General features: G+C 55.0%; 1 protein-coding gene across 4 annotated transcripts in view; it reads right to left on the bottom strand.

The window, feature by feature from the left end:
• SH3GL1 (SH3 domain containing GRB2 like 1, endophilin A2) overlaps positions 1–21,137 on the bottom strand; it is a 32,282-nt gene extending 11,145 nt beyond the window's left edge. The window contains exon 1 of one of the 4 annotated variants that reach the window (XM_027085446.1): positions 20,881–21,137. In XM_027085446.1, coding sequence (XP_026941247.1) covers positions 20,881–20,925 — 45 coding nt within the window. In that variant the 5' untranslated portion in view covers positions 20,926–21,137. The remainder of the gene's footprint in view (positions 1–20,880) is intronic. The other 3 variants (XM_027085448.1, XM_027085445.1, XM_027085447.1) reach the window with 3 other exon arrangements.
• Between the last annotated feature and the right edge of the window lie 2,195 nt (positions 21,138–23,332).

Here is a 23,332-nt window from a genome sequence, read left to right as displayed (position 1 = left end):
ACTCATTCGCCTCTACATCCCTTCCAATTGCTACTCCCCTTCCTGCTGGCCTCCCAACACTTGGGAGCCGCTTGCCAAACACCTCAGAGCAGCCCCTTCTAGTTTCCTTTATGGTCTTCTGTCTCATGACTTGGAGAGCCCACGACACGGGCAGAGCCCAGGATGGCCTGCTACCCGGCCGACACACGAAGCCGCTGGCTTTCTCGAGTCTCCTTTCTCTGCTTGGGCCCTGGGCCCCTGACTCAGAGCTGCTGGCAGACACACCAGAGGGTGCACTCTTTGGCTAACTGACGCCCTTTCTGGAAAGGCAAGCCAAGGGTGCTTCTGGGGAGGTAACGTGCACGGTGCACTGCCACGCTGAAGCCTCCTGTCCGTCCCTGCCCAGAAACCTCCAGTGGCCCCCGTGTCGGGATGATTTCCAGAGCCTGGGCCCTTGTGAGTACGAAATGCTTGCCGACGGGGGCGGCACTTGGACTCCAGGCAGCTTGGATCCCACGTGGCTCTGAGAGTAAAGGCCACGAGGTGTGGGGCCGGGCCACCGCCCTAAGGGATGAGGGAGAGGTGCCACTGAAGCAGAGGCCACAGAAACACTATTCATACCCAACTCCTCAGCCCAAGGAGGTGGGCCAGCAGGAAGCCTGAGGGCTCTGGCAGCAGGAGAGCTTTCATCTGTGGCGGGTCTTTAGTAAATATCTGTGAGCTGATGGAGAATAAGTCACCACCCGCTTTGTCAAGCTCCGCAGAGGGAAGTGTCCTGACAAGTCAGAACTTCCTTCAGCATACCCGGAATTCTGGAATTTTCCCGGTTTGCTGGTACCCTTCATGCCTCCGGGCACACACTTCCTCTCCTCCTAGGGATCAAAGCTACGTGGTTTTAAAAAGCAGCTCTGTGAACGGGAGCAGTGGAAATAATCAAGCAGGAAAAGGCTTCTGAAGTTACTTCTCCCGTGAAAACCCCCAGTTGGGCACCACGACCACCAGGTCTGGCCCCAAGGGGCAGACACAGACCCACAGACGCCCCTCCACACAGCAGTGTGTCGGGGTGTATCTGGAACCCAGTTCTGGCAGCACAAAAACAGCGGCTTTGAAGCCCAAGGTGTTCTCTCAGCAGGAGGGACGGCACCTCTGGCCTGAGGCCAGCAGCTGAGATACTGGCTCAGAAGCAAAACCCCTCAGGTCCCTGAGGCTGCAGGCACAAGCCAGCTGCAGGGTCCCCCAGGTGGTGGCGGGGGAAGCGTTTGGCTGTCTCTGTGGAGAGGAGACTGGCCAGGGGGCCTGGTCTGATCTAGCCTCTTGCAGTCTGAACCCCCCTGGTTCTCTGCCCCCGCCCCGTGGTGCCCCTCCCGCCTCCCTGCCCAAACCTTCCCAGGGCTGGCTTGGTGGGCAGCAAGCTGAACGCCATGTGAGTCCCAGTGGCTGCTCCCCTGCGTGCCACATGCTGCTAAGATGAGGGGGGGAAACCGTTACATGAGAAAAATCCCCTCAAAGTCACGTCCGGCTTAATCTGAGAGTCTGGTCTGGACACGGCACGGGCAGTGGGAGCAAAGCAGGAACCCGTCGTCGGAAAGAATGGACTAGGGAAGGCAGCAATGGCACGTGGGGACAGTCGCTCAGTGACTGTCAAGGCAGTGACGAGCTGGGGGACGGCGGTCCCGAGATGGATTGAGGTGTAGCCTCAGCATCGTCTCAAAGCCCCGACCTCTGCATCTGCAGGCTTTGTGGGTCCTGGTACCAGCAGCCAGAGGTTCACCCAGGGCAGACACCCAGAGAGCTGCCCCTTCAGCCCCAGGCTGATGACCAAGTTGCCAGACCTCCCACTGCTGTGACACTGCTTTCCCGATGGGGCCTCAAACTGGCTTTAAGCACCCCGGATCCGTCACCAGGGCCCCTGTGTGTAAACCAGGCCTGCCCTGCCCTGGCTCAGACTCTCCTCACTTTTCCCCAGGACCCCTCCTGGCTGCTCTCCCCTCGGCCTTGCTGGGCCTCCTGCCCACGGCAGCCCCCGAGAGCTGGGTCCAGAACCCTCTGTGTGTCAGGGTCTGTGCCCTCTCCAGGCTCCTGCAATCCTGGGACTGCTCCCCTCCTCCTGCAGGGGCTGGAGGCTGAGGCCTGGCCTGACCCCCCGTTAGCTTCCCACGCGCCCGTGCTCATCTCCGAGCGCAGGGACCCCGTGTGTCTTGCTTTCTGCCAGCCCAGTGCATCTGACCAAGCACCCAGGCCCCTTACTTTTGGGGGGTCCTCTCCTGGCCTCGCAGAGGAGTGGCAGCTCAGAAGGACCCAAAGTTGGAGGAGGAGTGAGGGGCTGGGCAGACACGGGTGGCTGTGCGGTGCCTTTCCTGTTGCCTCAGCCCTGTTTGAGAAAAATGCCTCCCTCACCCCGAGGTGACCCAGCAGTCCTTGGAGATGGGGTGACAAAGAACTCACTCCCTGCCTGGCCCGACCTCCATGTGGAGCTCAGCTGAGTGTCGGCCACAAGGGCCCAGGCTGGCCAGTGTTTCCCCTCGCAGCCTGTCTGGCCAGAAGCCACAGGCCTGAGTGCCCTCCCGGTGCGCTGTGGAGGGGTGGGCACTTCCTCTGGGGACCAACCCCCCGGCCCAGAGCGTTAGCCCGGGCTCGACTCTAATGATGGTTGGTCCTGGGATTCCCATTAAAATGCCGAGTTCCTCCACAAGAAAGCAGAAGCACTTAACAAGAAGTGTTCCCTGCTTCCATTCATGGTTAACCAGTTCCCCAGGTCATCTGGCAGAGTCTGGGGGAGGAAGTGAGCCCTGCTGGGTGCTGGGACAGGTGTGGAAAGCAGGCTTCAAATTGAAGCACTTCTGGCTTGTGGGAGGAGGTAGGACTGCTGGAGGGGAGAAGGGACCGCAGAATGTGCATCTTTTAATGTTTCTATGAAACGCAGCAGAGACTGCATTGTTCCTTGGACCCACGGCCTTGCCAGCCCTTCTGTCAACCTTGAGGAAGGGATGGAGCCCCAAAAGGAAGAGATAGAGCCATTGGGGACCTCCAGCACCCATCTGGCCCAGCTGCAGCCTCTGGGCAGTTATCTCCACCTTATAAATGGAGCAACTAACATCCCAGGAGGTGACCCGCCTTTCCCAGGGCCAGGCAGTGTAGTGTAGTGTAGTGTGTGTGTGAGACCAAGCCATACAGGAGGGGTAACTGGGTGCCCAAAGTCTTAAACCACCTTGCTCTGGAGGCTGCCCTGCATCTCCCTGCGTTGCTTCCTCATTTTCAAAGACTGGCCAGGGCAGTCAGGGTGCTGTGGAGACAAGGCCCAGCCCTCAGGATCCGGCCGCAAATCCCGCCCCTCCCGCTTGGCTGGGGAAGCGTCCCAGCAAGTGTGAGGCCACATCGCAGCCCCTGGGAGCAGGCGGTCAAGAGGACCACAGCTGTTCCTGGACAGTGACAGTGGGGGACAACCACCCAGGATGACACCCTACACCACACCAAGTGCACGAGCCTGGAGGCGGAAGGCGTGCGTTGGAGGGCCGACTCTGCCCTGAGCCTTCTGGAACTCCAGTCTCTCACACGATACCCACCACTCCAGGGTGGCATGAGGCCACAGCCCCTGGAATAGCACAGAGCTTTCTATGAATACCAGTGGCACCCCGGACCGGGAGCTGCTCAGGGAGGAGGACACCAGTCACACACAGACCCCTGCGCAGGACACGATGCAGCTCATGTGGGGGAGAAGCAGACGGGTGTTATCGGGGGAGGTGAGGGCCAAAGCCTCAGGGCCTGGCTGAGGAATCTGGGCGGCAGACTGGGGTGTGGGCTCAGGACTTTGCCTCCTCCAGGACACAGGGAGGGAACAAGCCCGCTGAACAGGGGCTCTCAGGGGGGCCTGATCCCAGCCGGCACCCCAGGCTGTGCCGAGGGTTTTTACCCAACGACCGAGAGGCCAGCAATTGCTTGAGGCTCATCTCTTAGGAACAAATCTCATCTGGAACTCTTGCCAGAGCTGAGAAGCCTGGGTATAAACCGGCCTCATGCATTTTAATTTCTCATCTCGGGGACAAGGCAGGAAGGCTGCATGTCACACAACCAGGAAAATCAATTTCAGATGAAAACTCATAAAAAGAAACACCCAATCCACAAACAAATGAGGTAATAAATTCCCGAGTCCTGCCGCGCCCGCTCCGCACCACTGACCGCATGCTGTGCCGGGCTGTGCGGTTGGGGAGCTACCGCCCGCAAATCCCCTCTCAGGGCAGCACAGCAAACTTCTGTCCCCACAGGAGAGTAAATGAGGTGTCCTGCAAACTCACCTTTTGTCAATGGCAGAGCTGACGCAAGAGCAGCCCTTCAGGAAGAGACAGGAAACGGGACTTGGAAACCCTGCGAGGCGCACAGCTGTGCGGCCTCCAGAAAGCACCGGAACAGACCCTGTATCCAACACCATCACCACAGCCTACTACATAAGAGGCTGTAGGCACCAGGTCACGAGTCTCACGGAGGGCCACGTGTACCCCAACAGCACCAAGCTAAGGTGACAGAACGATCTAAAAGCCCAGGGCCCCAACCTCCTTAGAACACAGATGCTATCCCCCCATCTCTACGACCACTTCCATTCTGAGACACTTAACTAATGTGAAGCCACCTCTTCGAGGAAGCCCTCCTGATTCTCCATCACCCGCCTCCTTACCCAGGTGGGAGTGACCTGGCCACTGGCCACCTCTCCCAGCACACTAATGGCACCTCCTCCATTGAGGCCAGAACCCCCGCCCTCTCTGGACCTCACCTTGGACCAGGCTCCACAAAGGCACCCACCTCACCCCATGTCAGAGCCTCTGCCCTGCTGTCCCTTCTGCCCCAGACTCTCCCGTGGTTGGGTCCTGTCCATCTGGTTCCCCCCTCCCCCTGACCCACCCGTCACTCATCCTTCTCTCAAGCCCCTCTTTTTTGTTTACAGCCCTCCTCCCACTGAACTGTGAACTCCAAGTGAGTGACCCCAGCACTGCTGTACCTGCACTCGGAACGGTGTCTGAGACTAGGAAGTGCTTAGTCGATACTTAGCGCCCCATGGGAGGAAGGAACGACCTCACAGGGGTCTGACCTCATGGCGCCATTCCATAGTGGCTAAGCACTGGGAGGGCTGCGGACCCAGGAGCCGGCCGGATGACAGCACCCCCTACCCCTGAATCCCCAACATTCCTTTGCGTCGCTTATGGGAAGTTCAAGTTAGGCGGCACTCTGCCTGGGGGCTGCCAGTCTAATTCCCCACTCTCCACCCAGGGTCTGCCCACAGCTGGCCCCCTCACCAGAAGGTGAAGGGAAAGTTTGCAAAGGAACAAAATCTGAGCAAGCTGGGCCCAGGCTGGCCTGCATCCAGAGGACCGCGCTCCCTGTGAAAGGCACGTGCCTGCAGTTTGGGAGGACAGGACACGGGAAAGGAAGGCTGACAAGCAAGCAGGCTCTGAAGGCCAGAGGGAAATGGCCCCCAAATGGGCCGGACTGGAGCCGTAGGGGCCGCACATCTAGGTTCTCCAAGGATCATCGGGGGCGACCTCTCGGGGAGGGCAGAGCTCGGCCTGGGCGCTCCTCCGAGAGAGCTCCAGGAAGAAGCTCTGAGTGGGCGCTGAGGAACATACCCTCACCTGGCTCCACGGCTCGCCTGTCACTCCAGGGCGGTGACACCAGGTGACTCAGGGCCACTGAGACCAGTTTCTTCAGGCGTGGCTACCAGAAGCACCCGGGTGGGTCATGATCCCAGGACAGCACACGGCAAGCCAGAGGAGGTGACGCCATCAGCCCCTCTCGGCACAGCGGACCAGCCCCTCTGAAGTTTAGTGACGGGCACTGCGACACTAGGCCACGTGTTAGATGCCGGCACCCTGTCACCCTGCACGGCCGCTCCTCTTCCTGACCCCCACCCTATTTGTCCAGGGGCACCTGCCCTTCTAACCTGCAGAGTCAGTCCTGGAAACCCTGAACTGGAAGGAATCTCAGCACACAGATGAGGAGATCAACAGGGGCCTGCTGGGGCCAGGTGGGCACCAGAGCCGCCGCTCCTGTCCCCGGCTGCCATCCATCCTGCAGTGGCAGAGGGGGTGGGCCTTCTCCTTCTCAGGACGCACATCAGGCCTGGCGCACACGCTCCCTGATGTTACTGCCTGTAACTGCCCCAGTGGTGGGTGAGCACCCGACTGAGGGGTTCCCAGGGACCCCGCCCTAGATCACAGACAGAGAAGAGCAGTTCTCAGGGGCCGTCTCCTCTGCCACAGCTCACCTTCATTCCAGCAACAGCTCCTGGGAGAGCCTTGCCTCCCCACCCAAACGCACCCTGTCCCCAAACACTGACTTCCCGTTGGCTGCCAGCTGCTGTGATGGGGCTAGTAGAGCAGCAGGGGGCCTGACGCCCAATAGGTGATGGGCAATCAGTATTTGCTGAGATAACGCAGACGTCGCCCTTAGGAGCCCAGGGGAGAACACTGCCAGTCAGGTGTGTCAGTAACAGGCCAAAACAAGGGTTTGCCCAAGAGGTCCTGAGGCAGGGCTGGGGTCGCAGGGGAGCAGTGGGGGTGTGGACCACAGCATGGGGACTGGATCCGGCTCTGTCACCGCACTGTCACTTAACAAGAATGTGGACCCCTCTGAGCCTCTGTTTCCTCAACTGTAAAACTGGGTGCTGATGACGACCCGTGATGACACAGGTCGCTGGGTCTCCATTGTGTGCACAGGCTCTTCACTGCGGGGCTTTTCTCTAGTTGTGGCGCACGGGCTTCTCTAGTTGTGGCATGCAGGTTTAGTTGCCCTGCAGCCTGTGGGATCTTAGTTCCCCGGCCAGGGATGGAACCCGCGTCCCCTGCAGTGGAAGGCAGATTCTCAACCACTGGACCGCCAGGGAATTCCCTCAGCAATGCCTTTTTATGTTGATTTTTCCAGGAGTAAAGCAGCCCTGCCCTCGTCCTTGCTTCTCCGCTGTCACCGTGTGACGTGTCTGGTGCTGCCACTTGCTGAGCTAGGAGCCGTAAGCATATTCAAATCTCTCTCCATCTGATGATGATGGTCTAGTAGCCAGGGCCTCCCCCCGCACCCAGGCCAACCTCTGCTCCCCTAGAAGGACTGAGCCCACAGACAGGCAGTGTCCGGACTCCCGGACGAGGAACAAGAACACAGTAGGGCAGGCCAGTGACCCGGAAGCCCCAGCACTGGGGGCTTCGCTCTGCTGCCTGCTGGGGACAATCTGCATCCTCCTCTCCCTTCTCCCTCCCGTGTCCACATTCAAAGCCAGGGTCCAGGTCACCTCCTCGTGAGTCATCCCTGGTTTCTCCGTACAGCGCGCGTGTCATAGGACCCTGTGTCACCGTATCTGCCCTATTTCAATCGCTCAGCCACTGTGCGTGTCTGGGACACTCTCCTGCCCTGAGCTTACCTGCTCCATCAGAGCAGGATGGGGCTGAATGTCTGGGGTCAAAGTCAGCAGGCCAGCTCCCCACTTGAGAAGGTTGCCCTTATTCATTCAACAGATATTTATATGTGCCAGGTATAGTAGAGGGAAAAAGAGATAGATACTACAAGCTCACACAAAAACGGCACTACCTTAAGGACCTAAGATAAGGAGCGCCTTCCTCCTTGTGGGGAGGGAACCAGGTATGAGTTACAAGATGTCCCTGGACTTGGCTTTGAAGGATGGGAGAAAAGGACATGACGTGAGGAAAGGCAGAGACGGAGGACGCGGGGTCTGCACCAATGCAGAGGACAGAGGCGCTAAGGGCCGGCTTGGAAACCAACTCCCAGAATGTGATTCTGAAGCGTCCCCTTTGCAGGTGTGGGAGTGATTAGTGAAGGCTGCCTGGCACGAGCCTCTAGTGTCCGTGACGGGAAGAAAGGCACGCTATCAGGCTCGAGAACTGCCGACCTCTTTCTACAGTGGATGGGAAGTGATGCTGGTCGAAATCCCACTGTGGCATTTCCCAGAGGTTTAGACGGGCCACAGCGCTCTTTGCGTAAAACCTGAACACAGAGCCGGTTTTCAAGTTGACGATGGAGGATTCCCTATCAGTCCACTAGCTCGTAAGTCACCAAGGTGGGATTCCAAGAACCAGGGGATGACTTCCATGGAGCACTAAAACGAAGATGGCTCGGTGGGAGGCCCGCTCTTCCCACAGCACCCATCCATCAGCTTGGCAAAGCAAATCGCTCCTATTTCCTCTCTGACCCCAGCCGTTAAGTTGGAGGTGAGAGCTAAGGAAGGATGAAACACACGTGCTCGTGTGTACATGTGCATGCATGCGTGCACGCGCACACACACACTCTTCAATGCTGAGCTGAAAACCTTTATCCAGACAAAGCTTTAAGACAGCAGGGACCTGTAAGAGTTTCCTACAGCTGCTGTAACGAATTACCACAAACTCAGTGACTCAAAACACATTTCCTAAGCCGCACAAAAATCTGAAGGAGGTCATAAGTCCAACATGGCTCTCCCCAGCGAAGACCAAGGTGTTGGCAGGGCTATGTCCCTTTCTGGGAGCTCTAGAGCTTTCCCGCCTTTTCTGCTCCTAGAGGCGGCCGCACTCCTTGGCTTGTGGCCTCGTCCTCCGTCTTCACAGCCAGCGAGGTGGGCCTATTGTGCCACCTGCCCTCTGGTTCTCTCCTCCATGGTCCTGTCTCCCTCTGACTAGGCAGGGAGAGGTTCCACTTTTAAGGGCCATTATGATGAAATTGGGCCCACCTGGTCATCGGTTCCACCTCCGGGTCCATGCCCTTAATCTCACCAGCAAAGTCCCTTCTGCCAAGGTCACACATTCACAGGTTCCAGATAATGGCAGGGACACCTTGGTGGAGGGTAGGGGGGTGGTGTTCTGCCTGCCACGGGAATAGTCAGCTCTCGTTACTCACAGTGGTTCTGTGCTATAAAGTCGCCCAGACACCGAACTAGTAAATACTGAGCCACTGCTCTGGGGACACGCAGGGGTTAGGCTCCTGTGAGCCTCTGGTCACAACTCATCACCTGTAACTTCATGTTATGTGTGTTTCTGTTTAAAGAAACCTTATTTAGGGACTTCCCTGGTGGCACAGTGGTTAAGACTCCGAGCTCCCAATGCAGGGGGCCTGGGTTTGATCTCTGGTCAGGGAACTAGATCCCACATGCATGCCGCAACTAAGAGCCCACATGCCGCAACTAAAGATACCACATGCCGCAACTAAGACCCGGTACAGCCAAATAAATAAATATTTTAAAAAAAAGAAGAAAGAAAAATGATTTAATATACACTGCTGATTCATTAGCACTGGACGCACGGCCAGCAGTACCTGATCTCGCCTGAGCGGAGCTCATCTCACACGTGCTCTGTGAGCACGTCACAGCCTTCCTGTGCCTGGGACACTAGCCAGCACTTCAGCTCCATGCTTGGGACCAAGAGCGAAAACACCCGCAAGAAGCACAAAGGTACAAACACGCATCACTAAACAAGCCATGGAAAGGATGCTGGTTTACAGTCTTGTTCTGCCTCAGTGGGAATGAACGTGTTGGGAGACTCAAAAATTTCTGTCACTCTGGGCATGTTCACGAATACCTGCGAAGGTGCCCCAAGTACTGATGGGGGGGGGTTACAAACACATTTCGGCAAGTAAGGTGAAACCGCAAACACAAGCCCGCCAACAATGACGGACCGATGGTGAGTTCAGGTGCTGCTGGCTGTGCATCCAATGCTAATGAATCAGTAATGTATATTAAATAAGGTTTCTTTAAACAGAGGCACGGACCGGGAGGTGGAAGCGATCGCCCTGGATGACCAGGTGGGCCCAATTTCATCAGGTGGGTCTCCCTGGGTCCTCCCCTTGGCTTGTGCCCCCACCAAGCGGACCCTGTGCCTGAGGAGCCCCCACCCCACGCACCCAGCTTCCTGGCTCAGGCGGTACCATGGAGCCTAGCAGAAAGGTCACCCCTGACGAGGGCCCTGACGCAGGACCCCCAGCAGCTTTGATCAAGACTCCGGGGTCATGCGAACAGAAGAGGTGGTGGTGTTCTCCAGGCTGGTCCTGCTCAAAAACCTACACGGTCACATTAAATGGGCAGGAGTTTAGAGAAACACTTGGACCTTGCCTGCGGGGACATCCATGTGACCACTCACTGTGACGCCGAGAGCAAAAACGCGGCAACGTCCTAAATGCCCACTGCCAGCGGAGGGAGGACAAGTCGCTGTCTGCACACAAAGGACAGCAGGGAGCTGTGGAAGCAAAAAACTCGAGCCACACGCTCAATGTGGACGAAGTGCCCCAGCGGTGCTGAGCGAAAAGAGCAGGCCAAAAAAGCTGCCATGTGACACCATTTTTAAGAGGTGTAAACTTGCAAAACAAAGCTGCAGACTTTTTAGCGGTAGATTCGTGTGCAGTGATGTATCGGGGAGGGGCCCTCGACTCTAACTGTGCTGCTCGTGTTTACTCAAGCTCTTGTGGGCGCTTGGCTAACGGCTGGCCATTCTTCACCTCTCTCTCTACAGATGAGACATTTTAACACAAACTCAAGTGCCTGAAAAGGGACGTGCCCTTTACGACACACTGGCACTGCCTGGTGCGGGGAACTAGCTGAGTGCAAACTCCCCTAGACGGCGGTGAACTCTCCTCCAGGCTCTGCTGAGAGCTGAGAGGACGCCTGGACTGAGACCGGGCAAAAGGTCCTCCTCCCCACTCCCCGGAACCAGCACACCCGGACTCCCGGGTCCCCAATGCGCCCCCATCTGCACAACTTCCCACAGAAGCCTCCCAATCCTGACAGTCTGGAGGCGGCAGAGGGACTTGGCCGACCGGTGCCTCCTGCCCACCCTGGGCCGAGGCCAAGGGCATGGGATACTCTGAAGCAAAGCGGAGAGAGTGCTGAGAGTGCTCAGCTACCCTTGAGTCCACTGGCGGGAAAGGAATGGTGATGTGGAACTTCCAAGAGAGCCCAGGAGAAACACCTAAGGCTTCTCAGCCGTGAAGTAAACGCATCAAGCCTGGGGGCAAAAGACGAACCTCAGAGCCAACCTCTGAGGGCAGCACACACAACTGTATTGGGGCAATCAGTGGGGAGCTGCAGCAGCTCCAAGACTCCTCAAGGGTGAAATGCTGACTTGGCGGGACAGCAAGGATTCTCAACCTTGGAGGAAACACCCCAGGGAGAGGAGATGAAGGACAACCCTAGGCCAGGAGGTTAGGGTTAGGGGACGGAGAAATCCCGCCCTTGTCCCCGTGCGCTCGCCGCCCTCTTCTGGACAAAGGCTGACCCTGAGGGGCCAGGGCTGCCCGCCCGACTTCAGACAATCACGGCTCTGATGACCTGAGGCCATCAAGCTGATGGACACCTGCCTGCCTGCCTGTGTGCCTGCCCAGAGGCAGCCGAGGGGCCTCATCCTGGGGAGGCAGCTGGCAGAAGATGAGGAGGAGACCTCGGGAGTGATAAAGTTCCCAGTTTCCTTCCCCGGGGGCGTCCTAAGTCTCCTCTCACTCCTGGGGCTGAGACCCAAAACGACAGAGGAAAAACCATCAGTCAGCTGCTCCACTTTAGAGAAAGTGGGACTGGATTGAGGTGTGCTGGCCAAAGACATCTGAATTATCGGCCAAGGTGGTGTCGGGGGACTAAACACACAGACTGAACGGTGCCACTTACTGTCGGGCCTCTCCCCAGACACTTGGGAAATGCACCCTCACCCCAAAGCTCTCTCTTCTGAGCCTTAATTCAAGTCTGCAGGATTTCCTGGCTCCACGGGGAGACGATGAGGGGCAGGGGAGGGGGTGACAAGAGAAGAGGTAACCCAGGGTCAAGTGAGAAAGTTATTCCCACCGCGACGCTCTTTCAGTACCTCTCATTCTGGCAAGGAAAAACTTTCCAGTGGGCACTTTTTTAAATTTTTTTTTTGGCTTTTTATTTTTTGGCCGTGCCACGTGGCATGTGGAATCTTAGTTCCCTGAGCAGGGATCGAATCCATGCCCCCCTTCAGTGAAAGTGCAGAGTCATAACCACTGGACTGCCAAGAAGTCCCTCGTGGGCACTTATTGTTTCAGCGACTCTTTAATAAGAGGGACCAGGGCTTCTCTGGTGGCGCAGTGGTTGAGAGTCCGCCTGCCGATGCAGGGGACACGAGTTCGTGCCCCAGTCCGGGAAGATCCCACATACCACGGAGCAGCTGGGCCCGTGAGCCATGGCCGCTGGGCCTGCACGTCCGGAGCCTGTGCTCCGCAACAGGAGCGGCCACAGCAGTGAGAGGCCTGTGTACCGCAAAAAAAAAAAAAAAAAAAAAAAAGAGGGAACAGACCCCAGCCTCTGAGGTATGGAATCCAGGAGGAATCAACTACACTGCTTTGTTTCTGTTGTATCTTGTGATCCAGTTACTATGACTTAGAGTAAGAAATAACATCAAGATCCCTTTTAAAATAAATTTAAAAAGTGAGTCTATTTGAAAGTCAAGTTAACTAATTGATTCAAGTCACAGGCTAGGTGGTTGGTTCCAGGTATTTACTGCAGGCCCAGGAGTTGGTGTGATGGACACAGCACCTCGGGGAAGGTGGCGGGGCTCCCTGGGCCCCAGGGTGTGGACAGGGAAAGTTAGGGCCCGCAGGTGAGGAGGCTGGCCTCAGGTGCACTGGGCCTACTAGCTTGTTGCATTTCCAGTACCAGCCAGACGGGCAGGGACCACCATCTAGAGGGTGGCTGGGAGTGCCATGACTAGGGACAAAGATCTGGAGGACAGGTGCACGAGCAGTGGCAGGTGCCAGGGAGGTCCCTCAGGTCCTGGAGGGAGAAGGCCCAGAGGCAGGGTGGCAAGCCCACAGGGGGAACCAACGGGGCAAAGCGGAGGAGGGGGTGAGAGAGCTGGCCAGCTGACTCAGGACACAGGAGAAGAGGCAGAAGGGCGGCCAGGTGTGGAAGCCAGGGAGGGGCTGCACACAGCACCCGGGCTAACGCCGGTCAAGTCTAAGAGGTCAGAAGTCCAGGGGCAGAGAGCAGGCTTCTGAGGCCAGAGTGGTGGGGCCTGGGGAAAGTGGAGCCAGGGAACTCCTTTTCCCAGCAGGCTGGGCACCTCCAGTTAAGTTCACGCCTGGCTGCGGGGTTGAAATGACAGAGACTGCCCGTGACACAGGTTGGGCCGCTCTGGCCCAGTCAAGCGCCGGTCCCTCGGCCTGGAGCCCTCAAGACAGGTCCTAAGCCAAAAGGAACAACCTCTGAGCTTTGATTTCTTATTCTTTAAACCAGTCGTACCTGTTCCTGACCGAGGCCTCCACGGCCTTGCCAGCCACCTGGCTTCGCATGGGCACCGCCACTGGCACTGGACAGCCCCATTCCCGCTCTGAGAAGGAGTCCACCATTTCTGACTACTTGGCCAGCAAGCCACGAGCCGTGGGGACCCGGGCCTGTCACCAGCCGCCAGGCAAGCCTGCTCCCTCAGGAGCTCACACCCAATGAGAAGAAAAGCACACTGGGTGTGAAGATGTGCTGGGTGTGTGGCACGTGGGCAGGAGACCACCAGGGAGGGTGGAGAAATATTTTTGGGAGGGGGACCCAGGAGATGGCAAGGATACAGGAAGATATATGCAGGGCTCTGAGGGCAAACAGGAAGTGGACAGGGAGACCTGGGCTGGGGTGGGGAAGGAGGAGGGAAGGTATGAGCCTGAGCAGACCTGTTGGACTGGGGCGTGCTGGCTGCGAGGGGGAGGGTGGGATTGAAAGCCGCGACCAGGGCGGGGGCTCCGGAAGGTTCTGAATGCCAGGTTGGAGCTGGAACCGCACCCCAGGTCGGCGGGGGACGCTCCCCTCAGCAGACCCCAGCCCTGTCTTCTCTAGGTGCGCCCACACGGCCGCCCCGCTTTTGCGCTCTCATGACCTACGATGTGGGGCAAACTCCATCCAGCTAACCTTTACTGAGTTCCTGGGACAGCGACCCACTGTCCTCCTCACCGCCCACCCCCTCCCGGGGAGCAGCTCACGTCACTGGGCCGTGACAGCCCGGGCGGGCGTGGTACCGCTGGAGGGGTTTAATGCCCAGGTGTGGAAATCTGAGCATCCAGGCAGCGGCTCTTCCCAGGGCGGCCACAGCTGATGCTGAGTCAGGTCCTTCAGAGGAAATCGCACATCTATTTTCCTGCTGTGGTTGGGAGTCTCCGCGTGACCCCCCTCTCGGGCCCAGTCAGCAGGTTTTTCTAGGAGCTGAGTGGAAAAGGAAGACGAGGCCATCCTCTGAGAGCCTGAGTTTGTGGAGCCCTGGTTACTGCTTAACAGGAAATGAGCAGAATTGGACCCAAACTGCAGTGCTCGAGAGAAGTGGCTGCAAATCCAGCCCTGGGGAGAGGGGCGGGGAGAGAAAAAGTTTGGGTGGGGGGGTGGGGAAGAGAAAGAAGGAGAAGAGGAGGAGGAAGGAGGGGGGTGCAGAGAGGAGGGGAGAAGAGAGGAACCGGCTGCTCTACAGTCTGATACACCCTTCCTCAGCTTTCCAGGGACAGCTTTAAAAAAGAACCAGAAAAAATCGCCCCTGACACTTCCCCAGGCACTTAAAAGCCAGGAGGGTTTGAGCACAGGGGGTAAAGATGCCTCAACGGGCCTGCTCACCCCTACAGTGGCTGGAAGGCTCCAGCATCAAACCCTCCTTAAACCTCAGAAACCTCACCCCACCCCCCGCCGTGACCTCGAAAACCAGAAATAGAAGACAATCTGACTTTCCTCTGCCACTCCGCGGCCCACGGCAGCCCTGCAGTGTCAAAATGTGCAGATGCCTCTGAAATCCTACGGAAGAAGTTGGCTGCACGCCCCAAATTAAAAACTAACTTTCCCCAGATTGGATCCGTTTCAAAATACTGGCAACAAAGTGGAGAGGGCTGAGACAGAGGCCAGGGCAGGGCTAACTGTGGCCCACATCCCAGGGTCAAAGGCCATGGGACACGCACACCAGAGGCAAATGGCAGGCCTGAGGGGCCCGGTCAAAGCCTGTCAGTTTGTCCTCTGAGGAAAGAAGCAAAGAGATGCTCAGATGGACACTTGACGGGCGGGCGGAGAGCTCAGGCCCCCAAAGGCACTAAGCGCTTGCTTGGATGTTGGCTCCGGAGGGAGGCTGGGTGGATGGGTGGTGGGTGGGTAAATAGCACCATTTCCTTACTTCTCTTGCTAAGTCAGTGACAGCTCTGGGGTCGCAAAACTGTGACAGCCTCCAATTTCTGAAACCAAACAGAGGCTGTTATTAAGTGGCACACGGAATATAATTAAGTATCCTACAGCTTTGCCTCAAAACATACCCAGATAAGCAGGGCGATTAGCTCCCACGGGCCCTCTTTGATAAACTGCTCTTTACTACACACAGGATTCTGAGTCAGAGGTGAACTTCAGGTCTGATGTACCGCAGTCACGGGCAGCAGAAACAGAATATGATGACCCCTTGGTCCTGGTATGTTAATAACAAGAGTATGCAGGATGCTGCTTGGTTACAGGGCGCCTCCCTGATTGCAAACAGCGGGTCCTGCCCAGGAGGTCGGGTTAACCTGGTTTTACAGACAGGCCTGGGAAGTGGTGGAGTTTAAAGAGGCCCCTTGGCTCCCTTCGGGAAGGGCAGTCTCAAATCTCTTCTGTAGCTCCACAGTGCAGCCTAAAACACAGGGCTGGTTACTCCACCCAGCAAGCTGGGGACGGAATACTGATGGAGCAGGACAGGATCATCTCTGTCCAAGGTCCCACAGGGACACCACTAGGTCAAGGGTCTTCCTACAAAATGAGTCAGCAGAGTGGCTTCCTGTAAGAGTGGACTGAACCCAGTTCCCATCGCACGTGGACATGGCAATGGCCAAAGGCCCTTCCCAGGTCTGCTGTCCCGAGGCAGAAGGTCTTCCGGAGGTTAGCCTGCAGCTGCTCAGGTCAAGGGTCTGGGCCAGGGACCACCACCACCCCCAGACCTCGCCTGACACCTGTCGCTCCCAGCTCACAGGTTCCACACTTTGATTCGTGCTGAGACTAAGGGGTTACAAATTCCAGATTTTTGTATCCTAAGATCACTCCATGTCCACTGCTTAGCAAGCCAAGAACTTTACTGGGAAATCAAAAGCATGATCCCATAAAATGAAGTTTAAAAAATAGGTCAGAGGGACTTCCCTGGTGGTCCAGTGGTAAAGAATTCTCCTTCCAATGCAGGGGACACAGGTTCGATCCCTGGTCGGGGAACTAAGACGTGCCACGGGACAACCAAGCCCATGCACCAGAACTACTGAGCTCACGTGCTTCAGTGAGAGAGCCGGCGTGCCGCAACTACAGAGCCCACGTGCTCTGGAGCCCTCGTGCCACAACTAGAGGGAGAAAGCCCACATGCCACAACTAGAGAGGAGCCCGCGCCGCAGTGGAAGATCCTGCACGCCTCAACGAAGACCCTGTGTGCCACAACTAAGACCTGATGCAGCCAAAAAAAAAAAAGGTCAGAGCAGGCAGTATCTGGGGACATCGGACATTCCCCCAGCTACTGCTTACTCCAACACGTTGGGCTCCTGGGCCCCCCGTCATACCCCCACCCCATGCCTTTCCCAGGAAGCTCGATCTTTCCTCCTAGACACAAACCCGGAGCCTAGCGAGTATCCAACAAACGTCAAAGCTACGGGATATGACGGTCATGAATTTCCCTCCTAGCTCGGACGGAACCAATCTTTCAGTTTAAACTCTCTCCCTCCTTTCAGGCAAAAAAAAAAAAAAAAAAAAAATCAGGCCAGCATTCCAGGCAACTGCCAGATCTATCCCTAGTTACACTCTCAAATCTCCACACAGCCCAGCCACAAGAATTATCAGGAAACCAGTTAGAAGGTTAGGCCTGGAAATTAATGTCACCCAAACACACCACAATGACAAGTGAACTTTTGAGCCTAGATCTCACTACTGGGTTCCTCTACCCACCTCAGTTCCTCAGAAAGGCTCATAAAAGCATCTCCCCAGATTCTAGGTGTGCATGAGTACCAGAGGGCTATTGAGTGGCATTACACAGCGAGGCCAGAGGGGACCAAAACCACGGGCCTGAGACAGACGCCCATTTCTTTGGCTGCTTCACTCCATACATTCAACTTTCCTCAGCTCAGGTGACCAGTTCCTATTAAGAAGTAAAAACCCACAAACTTCCCGCTCAAGCTCAAACCGATTTTATTTGAGACCTGAAAGTTTTCACCAGGGATGAACTGGTGTGGAATTTGCCAGTATACTGCCAGACACTGGGACCTGGTTTGTTACCAGTGTCACCAAGGAGGTAGAAACTTTTCATTAACATCACAACCTCACCTTCGAGAAACCCAGCTTCTCTATTCCCAGCTCTCTCTCACACATCCACCTGGTTTCTATTTCTCAATTTAGAAATGATGCTCTTACAAGCCTTGGAAATCAAGAACCCGTTTCAAAGTAGGGTTTCTTGCTACAGAAACATTGGCGCTTCTCTTATGCAGGGCCAGATAATTCTTTGTCGTGTAGAAGACTGTCCTGTATGTTGTAGGATGCTTAACAACCATCCCCAGCCATTACCTACTCGGTGCCAGTAGCACCCTCTCCCCAAGGCGTGCCACTGTCTCGGACGTTGCCAAATGTCCCTTGGGTGGTGCACAGGGTGGGAGAGGGGAGGGTTAGTTGCCCCTAATTGAGAGGCACCAATGCAAGCTTGTACCTTCTTAAAAATGCCAGATGCCAAAAAACACTCTGGGGTTTTCCTGAGGACTTGGGAGGGGAAGACTTGGTGTCTGGATGCTGAATTTTACGCACGTGTCCATCTGCGTATATGTGGTTATCTGCATTTCGAGAATTAGAAAAAGCAGGCAGCTGCCAGAAGAATGCCCAGGAAGGATTTTTTGTTGTTCTTCTGTTTGGGTAAAATTATCCTCACTTTTTTCAAACCATAAAACAGTGTTTCTCAACCTCAGCACAGTTGACGTCAGAGCCAGGTGACTCTTGGTTGTGCAGGGCCGCCCAGTGCGCTGTAATATAATTAATTACCACCGTGTTGTGACAACCCAAGATGCCTCCAGACATTGCCAATGTCCTCTGGAGGGTAGAACTGGCCCTGGTTGAGAACTACTATCCTACAGGAAGACAAATGCCCCCAAATCCTTTTGTGTAAAAAGGGGACAGTGTTTACCCTTAGGCCAGATAAGTGAGACCAATTGAGACCGACTGGTTTAAAGAATATCACCTGTTCACGCAGTGAAAACTCAATATATATTATTATGACTTAACAAGAATGTTACCTGACACAGACGACCCTACTTAAAAGAAGTGTTCATAAGATCAAGAAAAGAAACACAGGGCTTCCCTGATGGCAGAGCAGTTAAGAATCCGCCTGCCAATGCAGGGAACACGGGTTCGAGCCCTGGTCCGGGAAGATTCCACATACCACAGAGCAACCAAGCCCTTGTGCCACAACTACTGATCCTGCACTCTAGAGCCCGTGAGCCTCAACTACTGAAGCCCGCATGCCTAGAGCCCGTGCTCCGCAACAAGAGAAGCCACCGCAATGAGAAGTCTGTGCACTGCAAACTAAGAGTAGCCCCCGCTCGCCGCAACTAGAGAGCCCACGCACAGCAACGAAGACCCAACGCAGCCACATAAATAAATAAATTTATATATTAAAAAAAAAAGTAAAGTAATACACAAAGAGGTGGACACATCCAGATAAACAGCAGAGGTCTATGGAAACTATTGCAGAAGGGAATGGAACACAGCCAGGGTGATTCTTGAGAGGACAGCTCAACATGGAATCGGTCAGGAGGCCAAGACGACAGCTCTCAGAGGAGGACGTGTCGCAGCAATTCTTTGGGACTGGGCCTCAGAATATCGAGATAATAAATTGATCCGCACCACCAGCTTGCACTGCTCTGAGCTTTCCAGATTTCCAAGCACTCCCCACAGGTCTGAATGCAGGCCAACCTTCTTTCCCTGAGAGGAAAGGCTCCGGTGGATGGCCTGAGGCCCAGCTAGTTCCTCCGGCACAGCGTATCTGCTGGGGACAGCATGGGCCACCAGCACGGGCCCTCATGGCTGGGGGCGGGGCGTGGAGGGCTTCCAGAGACCTGTCTATATGAAGGAACAAAGTGGCCCAGGAATTCTTCCGAGACCCACAGTTCCTGTGAGAGGGGCTACATCAGGGCCCAAGATAGTGAGCAGCCCTCCAAGGTGCTCTGGTCAAGTGTGCGGGGGTGGGGTCTGAGGCCTGCTGGGCAAGGTCTAACCCAGGGCCAGCTCACTTAATTCCATCCTGCTGGGGCAAAGGGCTGTACTCTCAGCAACAATCCTAGAATCCCTCTGGATTAAACCTCTCTTCCTCCAGGGTTTGGCCTGGAGTCTAGAGATAGACCCCAAATATCTTTAGCCCTAGACAACTACTAGGGTCATTAGTTCTCCCCCTCAAAGGGCAAAAGGTCCCAGCTGTGTATTACTGGGGACTCATCTCTCTTCCCTCCCACTGGACCTCTCCAAATTGTGGGCAGAGTCTGGTTTGCCAGCACGGGCCAAACAACTCCTATGACTGTTGCTCGCTCCTTCCTGGAGTCTATCCACACAAACTCCAGATCTAAGGTTCTCATAGGATCAAGGGATCTGGGACTTCTTGGATCTGAAATTATAAACTGAATTTTGCATTCGCCCAGTTTTCTGAAGAGTGGATCCACTCAGCTTTCACCAGACTCGTGAGCAATGGGGCCTGACACAGCACCGTTGGGAGGGGGAGACTTGGTGTCTGGATGCTTGGACATGTCTGGATGTTTTGGAAAGGTGACTTTCCAAAACACCTATTCTATCTGTCAAAGTAGAACACTTATATTCTTGGATTCTGCATTCCACTTCTGGGAACTTATCCTTTAAATCCAATCCCACCTGTGAGCAGAGATATTCACTGGCTATTCACGATAGTATCGTTTGCAGCAGAAAACTACTGGAAACAACCTAAACGTCCATCGATGGACAACTAATTAAATAAATTATGACAGACTTCATGGAATGGAATGCCACATACCCATTAAAAAGATACAAGAGGCTCTAGGAGTAGCTCTGGGGGAGGGGGAAGGGAGAGGGGTTTTCCCCTAAGGACATTTAGCAGCATCCGGAGACATCCGTGGTCGGTGGGGGGAGCTCCTGGTATCGACTGGGTAGGGGCCAGGGATGCTGCTCAACGCCCCACAGTGCCCAGGAGGGCCACCACAACAGAGAATGACCCAAGGTGAGAATTCTGGCTCTAGTGCGATCTCCGAGACACATTTAATGAAAAACATCAATTACACGGTTCTGTGTAGACGATGTTACCGCTACGTGTGTGTTTTTAAAGGAGAGGCATACCCTTCTCTTTGGTAATTGGTGACAGTCCCTGTCTCTGGAGAGAGGGACTGGATGCCTGAGGGACTGAAGTGGGAAACTGACTTTTCACTCTACCCGTTCAACTTTGTACCGGGCCCACTGAAAAGGTTTTTTCGTTTGTTATCTTTAAAAAAAAAAAAAAGAAAAAAAGAAAAAAAAGAATTGCTCTAGACACAAAATTTCCCTGACCCTGGGTTCTCTAGCAAGAGTCCTGTGTCGACAAGCTCGGGACTGCTTCTTCCCCTTCTCTCCCCTCCCCCCCCCCTCCCCCCCCCCCCCCCCCCCCAGCCCCCCCCCGCCCGCCCGCCCTTTCAGAGAGAAGGACGGGAGAAGAGGGGTCCACGTCCGGGGCCAACCTCGGGGTGCACCTCCGCGCCTCTAAAGCGTCTGCCCACCCGTCTCGAAGAGACTGGAGCCCACATGGCGGGGAGGGTCTGGGCCACCTCGCACGCAGACCCCCGCCCCTCCTAGGCTGTCCCCACCCGGCAGGGGACGAGTGCCAACGCCGCCCCCTCAGTACCCACGGCTCCCTCCTGAGTCAGGGCCTGGCCGGGACCCCCTCCAAGCATCCTGGGGCCCGGAGCTCGCCCCCCGCCTCGGCCTCCGCTCACCTGGCTCGCCTTGTAGAACTGCTTCTTCAGCCCCGCTACCGACATGCTGCCTCCCGCCGTCGGGCCTCCCGCGCGGACTCAGCGAACCGGAGGGACCGCGCAAGCGACAGGCTTCCGGGCGCCGCCAAACCCCGCGCGCCTCAGCGGGCCCCTACGGCACCGCCTCCGCCGCCCTCCAGCCAGCTCCGCGCCCGCCCCGGCGCCGCCTCAGCCCCTCGCGCGCCCGCGCGGCCAGGATATTACATGGCAACCACACACTTCCGGTGCCGGCCTCCGCCGCGCGCACGCGCGCCCCCCCCCCGCCACGGCCCCGTCTGCGCACGCGCGCCTCCTGCCGGCCAGGGAGCGCACGCGCACTCCGCCTGCGGATGGAGCGGCCGCCTAGCCCAGTGAGTGGACCGGAGAGAACCTAGAGGGGCTGTGGCGGCTGCAGCGACCCCTCGAGTCCCGGAGGTGGGCCTGACGTCTTAGGAAAGGCGCTTAACGCCTTTTTGCAGAGATTGGGGAGGCGAAGGGGCAGGTAGAACTCCAGAGGCTGGGTTTACAAATCTTCGGATACCTGTTCGGTAATCTCAGCTATACTCAATTCTTCTGTGGTCTTCCACCACCATCTCGTTCGGCCCCGTGTTCGTCCATTCAGTTGCCCAAGTCAGACATCAGACTATCACTTATAACTCCTTTCCACTGCCCCAACTGTCTTCTGCCCTGATCAAACCATTCCACCACCCTCCTCTCTGGTGTGCCCACCTTCAGGTTCTCCCCTCCAATTCGTCTTCTACAAGACAGCCAGAATGATGCTTCTATAACACAATTCAGATCACATCAGTCCCCTGTTTAAAGTCCATCTACTGGCCTTAGCATACTCTCCCAATTTCTTAACATGGACTACAAAGCTTGTATAATTTGGCCCCATCACCTTGCCTAACTTCGGCTCTCTTCGTCTTCTATAACCCATGGTCCCTGTTGCCTATGGATTTTGCTAACATTATTCCTCTCATGCACATTCTTCCCCAATCTTTCCCCTGTCCCTTGTGCATAAAAAATAACTCTATTTGGAATGTCACCTCCTCCAGGAAGCCTTCCCAGATTGATACATGTTTACCGATATTGATTTTTTCATCAATTGTTATTTTTATTTAATGAATTGGAAATTAATAATGAATCGAAATGAGTAAATGAGTCCAAAAAAAAACAGGGTGGGGGCCAGTTGCACAATGGATAACGTGTCTGACTACCGATCAGAAAAAGAACACTAACGTGACTAGAGCTAAAGTGCTTGCAACTTCAGTGCTGAAATATCTGACAGAGTTGAGTGATTTTGTAAAGCAGAGGATTGCTGGAAGTTTACAGGTGCCTCAACAGAAGGACTAGATCAGAGGATTGCTTTAGAATACGCATGCCCCAACGTCTTTCCCCAAGATCCTGATGGGGCTATTATGAATAGTTTGAAAAATCTCCTGTGTGATTCTGATGGGCACCCTGAATGGTAATCCACTGGTCTAAATCATTTCAGATGCCAGAATGTCAGAGAAGGAAGGGAAAACATCCTAATGGTTCAGATGAGGAAACTGAGGCCTTGAGTAAGACATGACTTGCCCAAAGCGATGTCCTCAAATTTCCTATTTTCCACATTATTTCCAACCAATTCTACTGATTTAATTATCCAATCTACAGGATAAATAGAATTCCAAAATCGGGCTAAATTTCACTCTTCTCTCCTCACTTCTGCTCTGCTTGAGAGGTTAAATTGGTGCTGAAGAAAACTTGTCCTAAGGCTTGCAGGCTGACTCTGAAGGTTTCTGTTCCGTGTGAGGCTTTTAACTTACATGACCACACAGTTCAATTAAATGATATTTATGTATTCACTCAAATATTTATTGGGTACCTACTAATGGTTGTCATGGGTAGGTCCTGGGGATACTGTGATAAACGATTCCTGCCCTCATGGAGCTAATGACAAAAACAGAAATGAATTCATTAACCAATAACACGCTAATAAATAAACACAAGCTGTAATTGCTCCAAGAAAAAGAACAGTGTTGTTGTAGGAACTTCATCTTGTTGGGGGATGGGGAGGAAAGGCTCCTCTGGGGTTTCAATCTAAGATCTGAAAGTTAGGAAGAAATCAACCAGGAAAAGAGCTGCGGAAAGAGTGTTCCAGGCGAGGAAACAGCATATGCAAAACCCTGAGGATTAAACCAGAAATATTCATTTCATTCATTCCCTCTGAATATATTTACTGCCTCTCAAATGCTTCTGAAGCGATGCCCAGAGTTTATTTAATTAATTTTATTTTTATTGTTAATATAAAAATAATTTATAATTTTAAATTGCTGTGGCTGTATTCGGCCTACGTCCCATTAGGATAAAAAAAACTTTAGTTTTCAGCTCAATTGCAGCTTCAGGTTGTCACCGGCGCCCTACGTAAAGCGTTTCGTCATGACGTAGAGCC

Source organism: Aethalodelphis obliquidens, unplaced genomic scaffold (genome assembly GCF_003676395.1).
Source record: "Aethalodelphis obliquidens isolate GAN/ISIS:26980383/991018 unplaced genomic scaffold, ASM367639v1 scaffold53, whole genome shotgun sequence".
NCBI lineage: Eukaryota > Metazoa > Chordata > Mammalia > Artiodactyla > Delphinidae > Aethalodelphis > Aethalodelphis obliquidens.
This window is presented reverse-complemented; position numbering and strand designations above follow the sequence as displayed.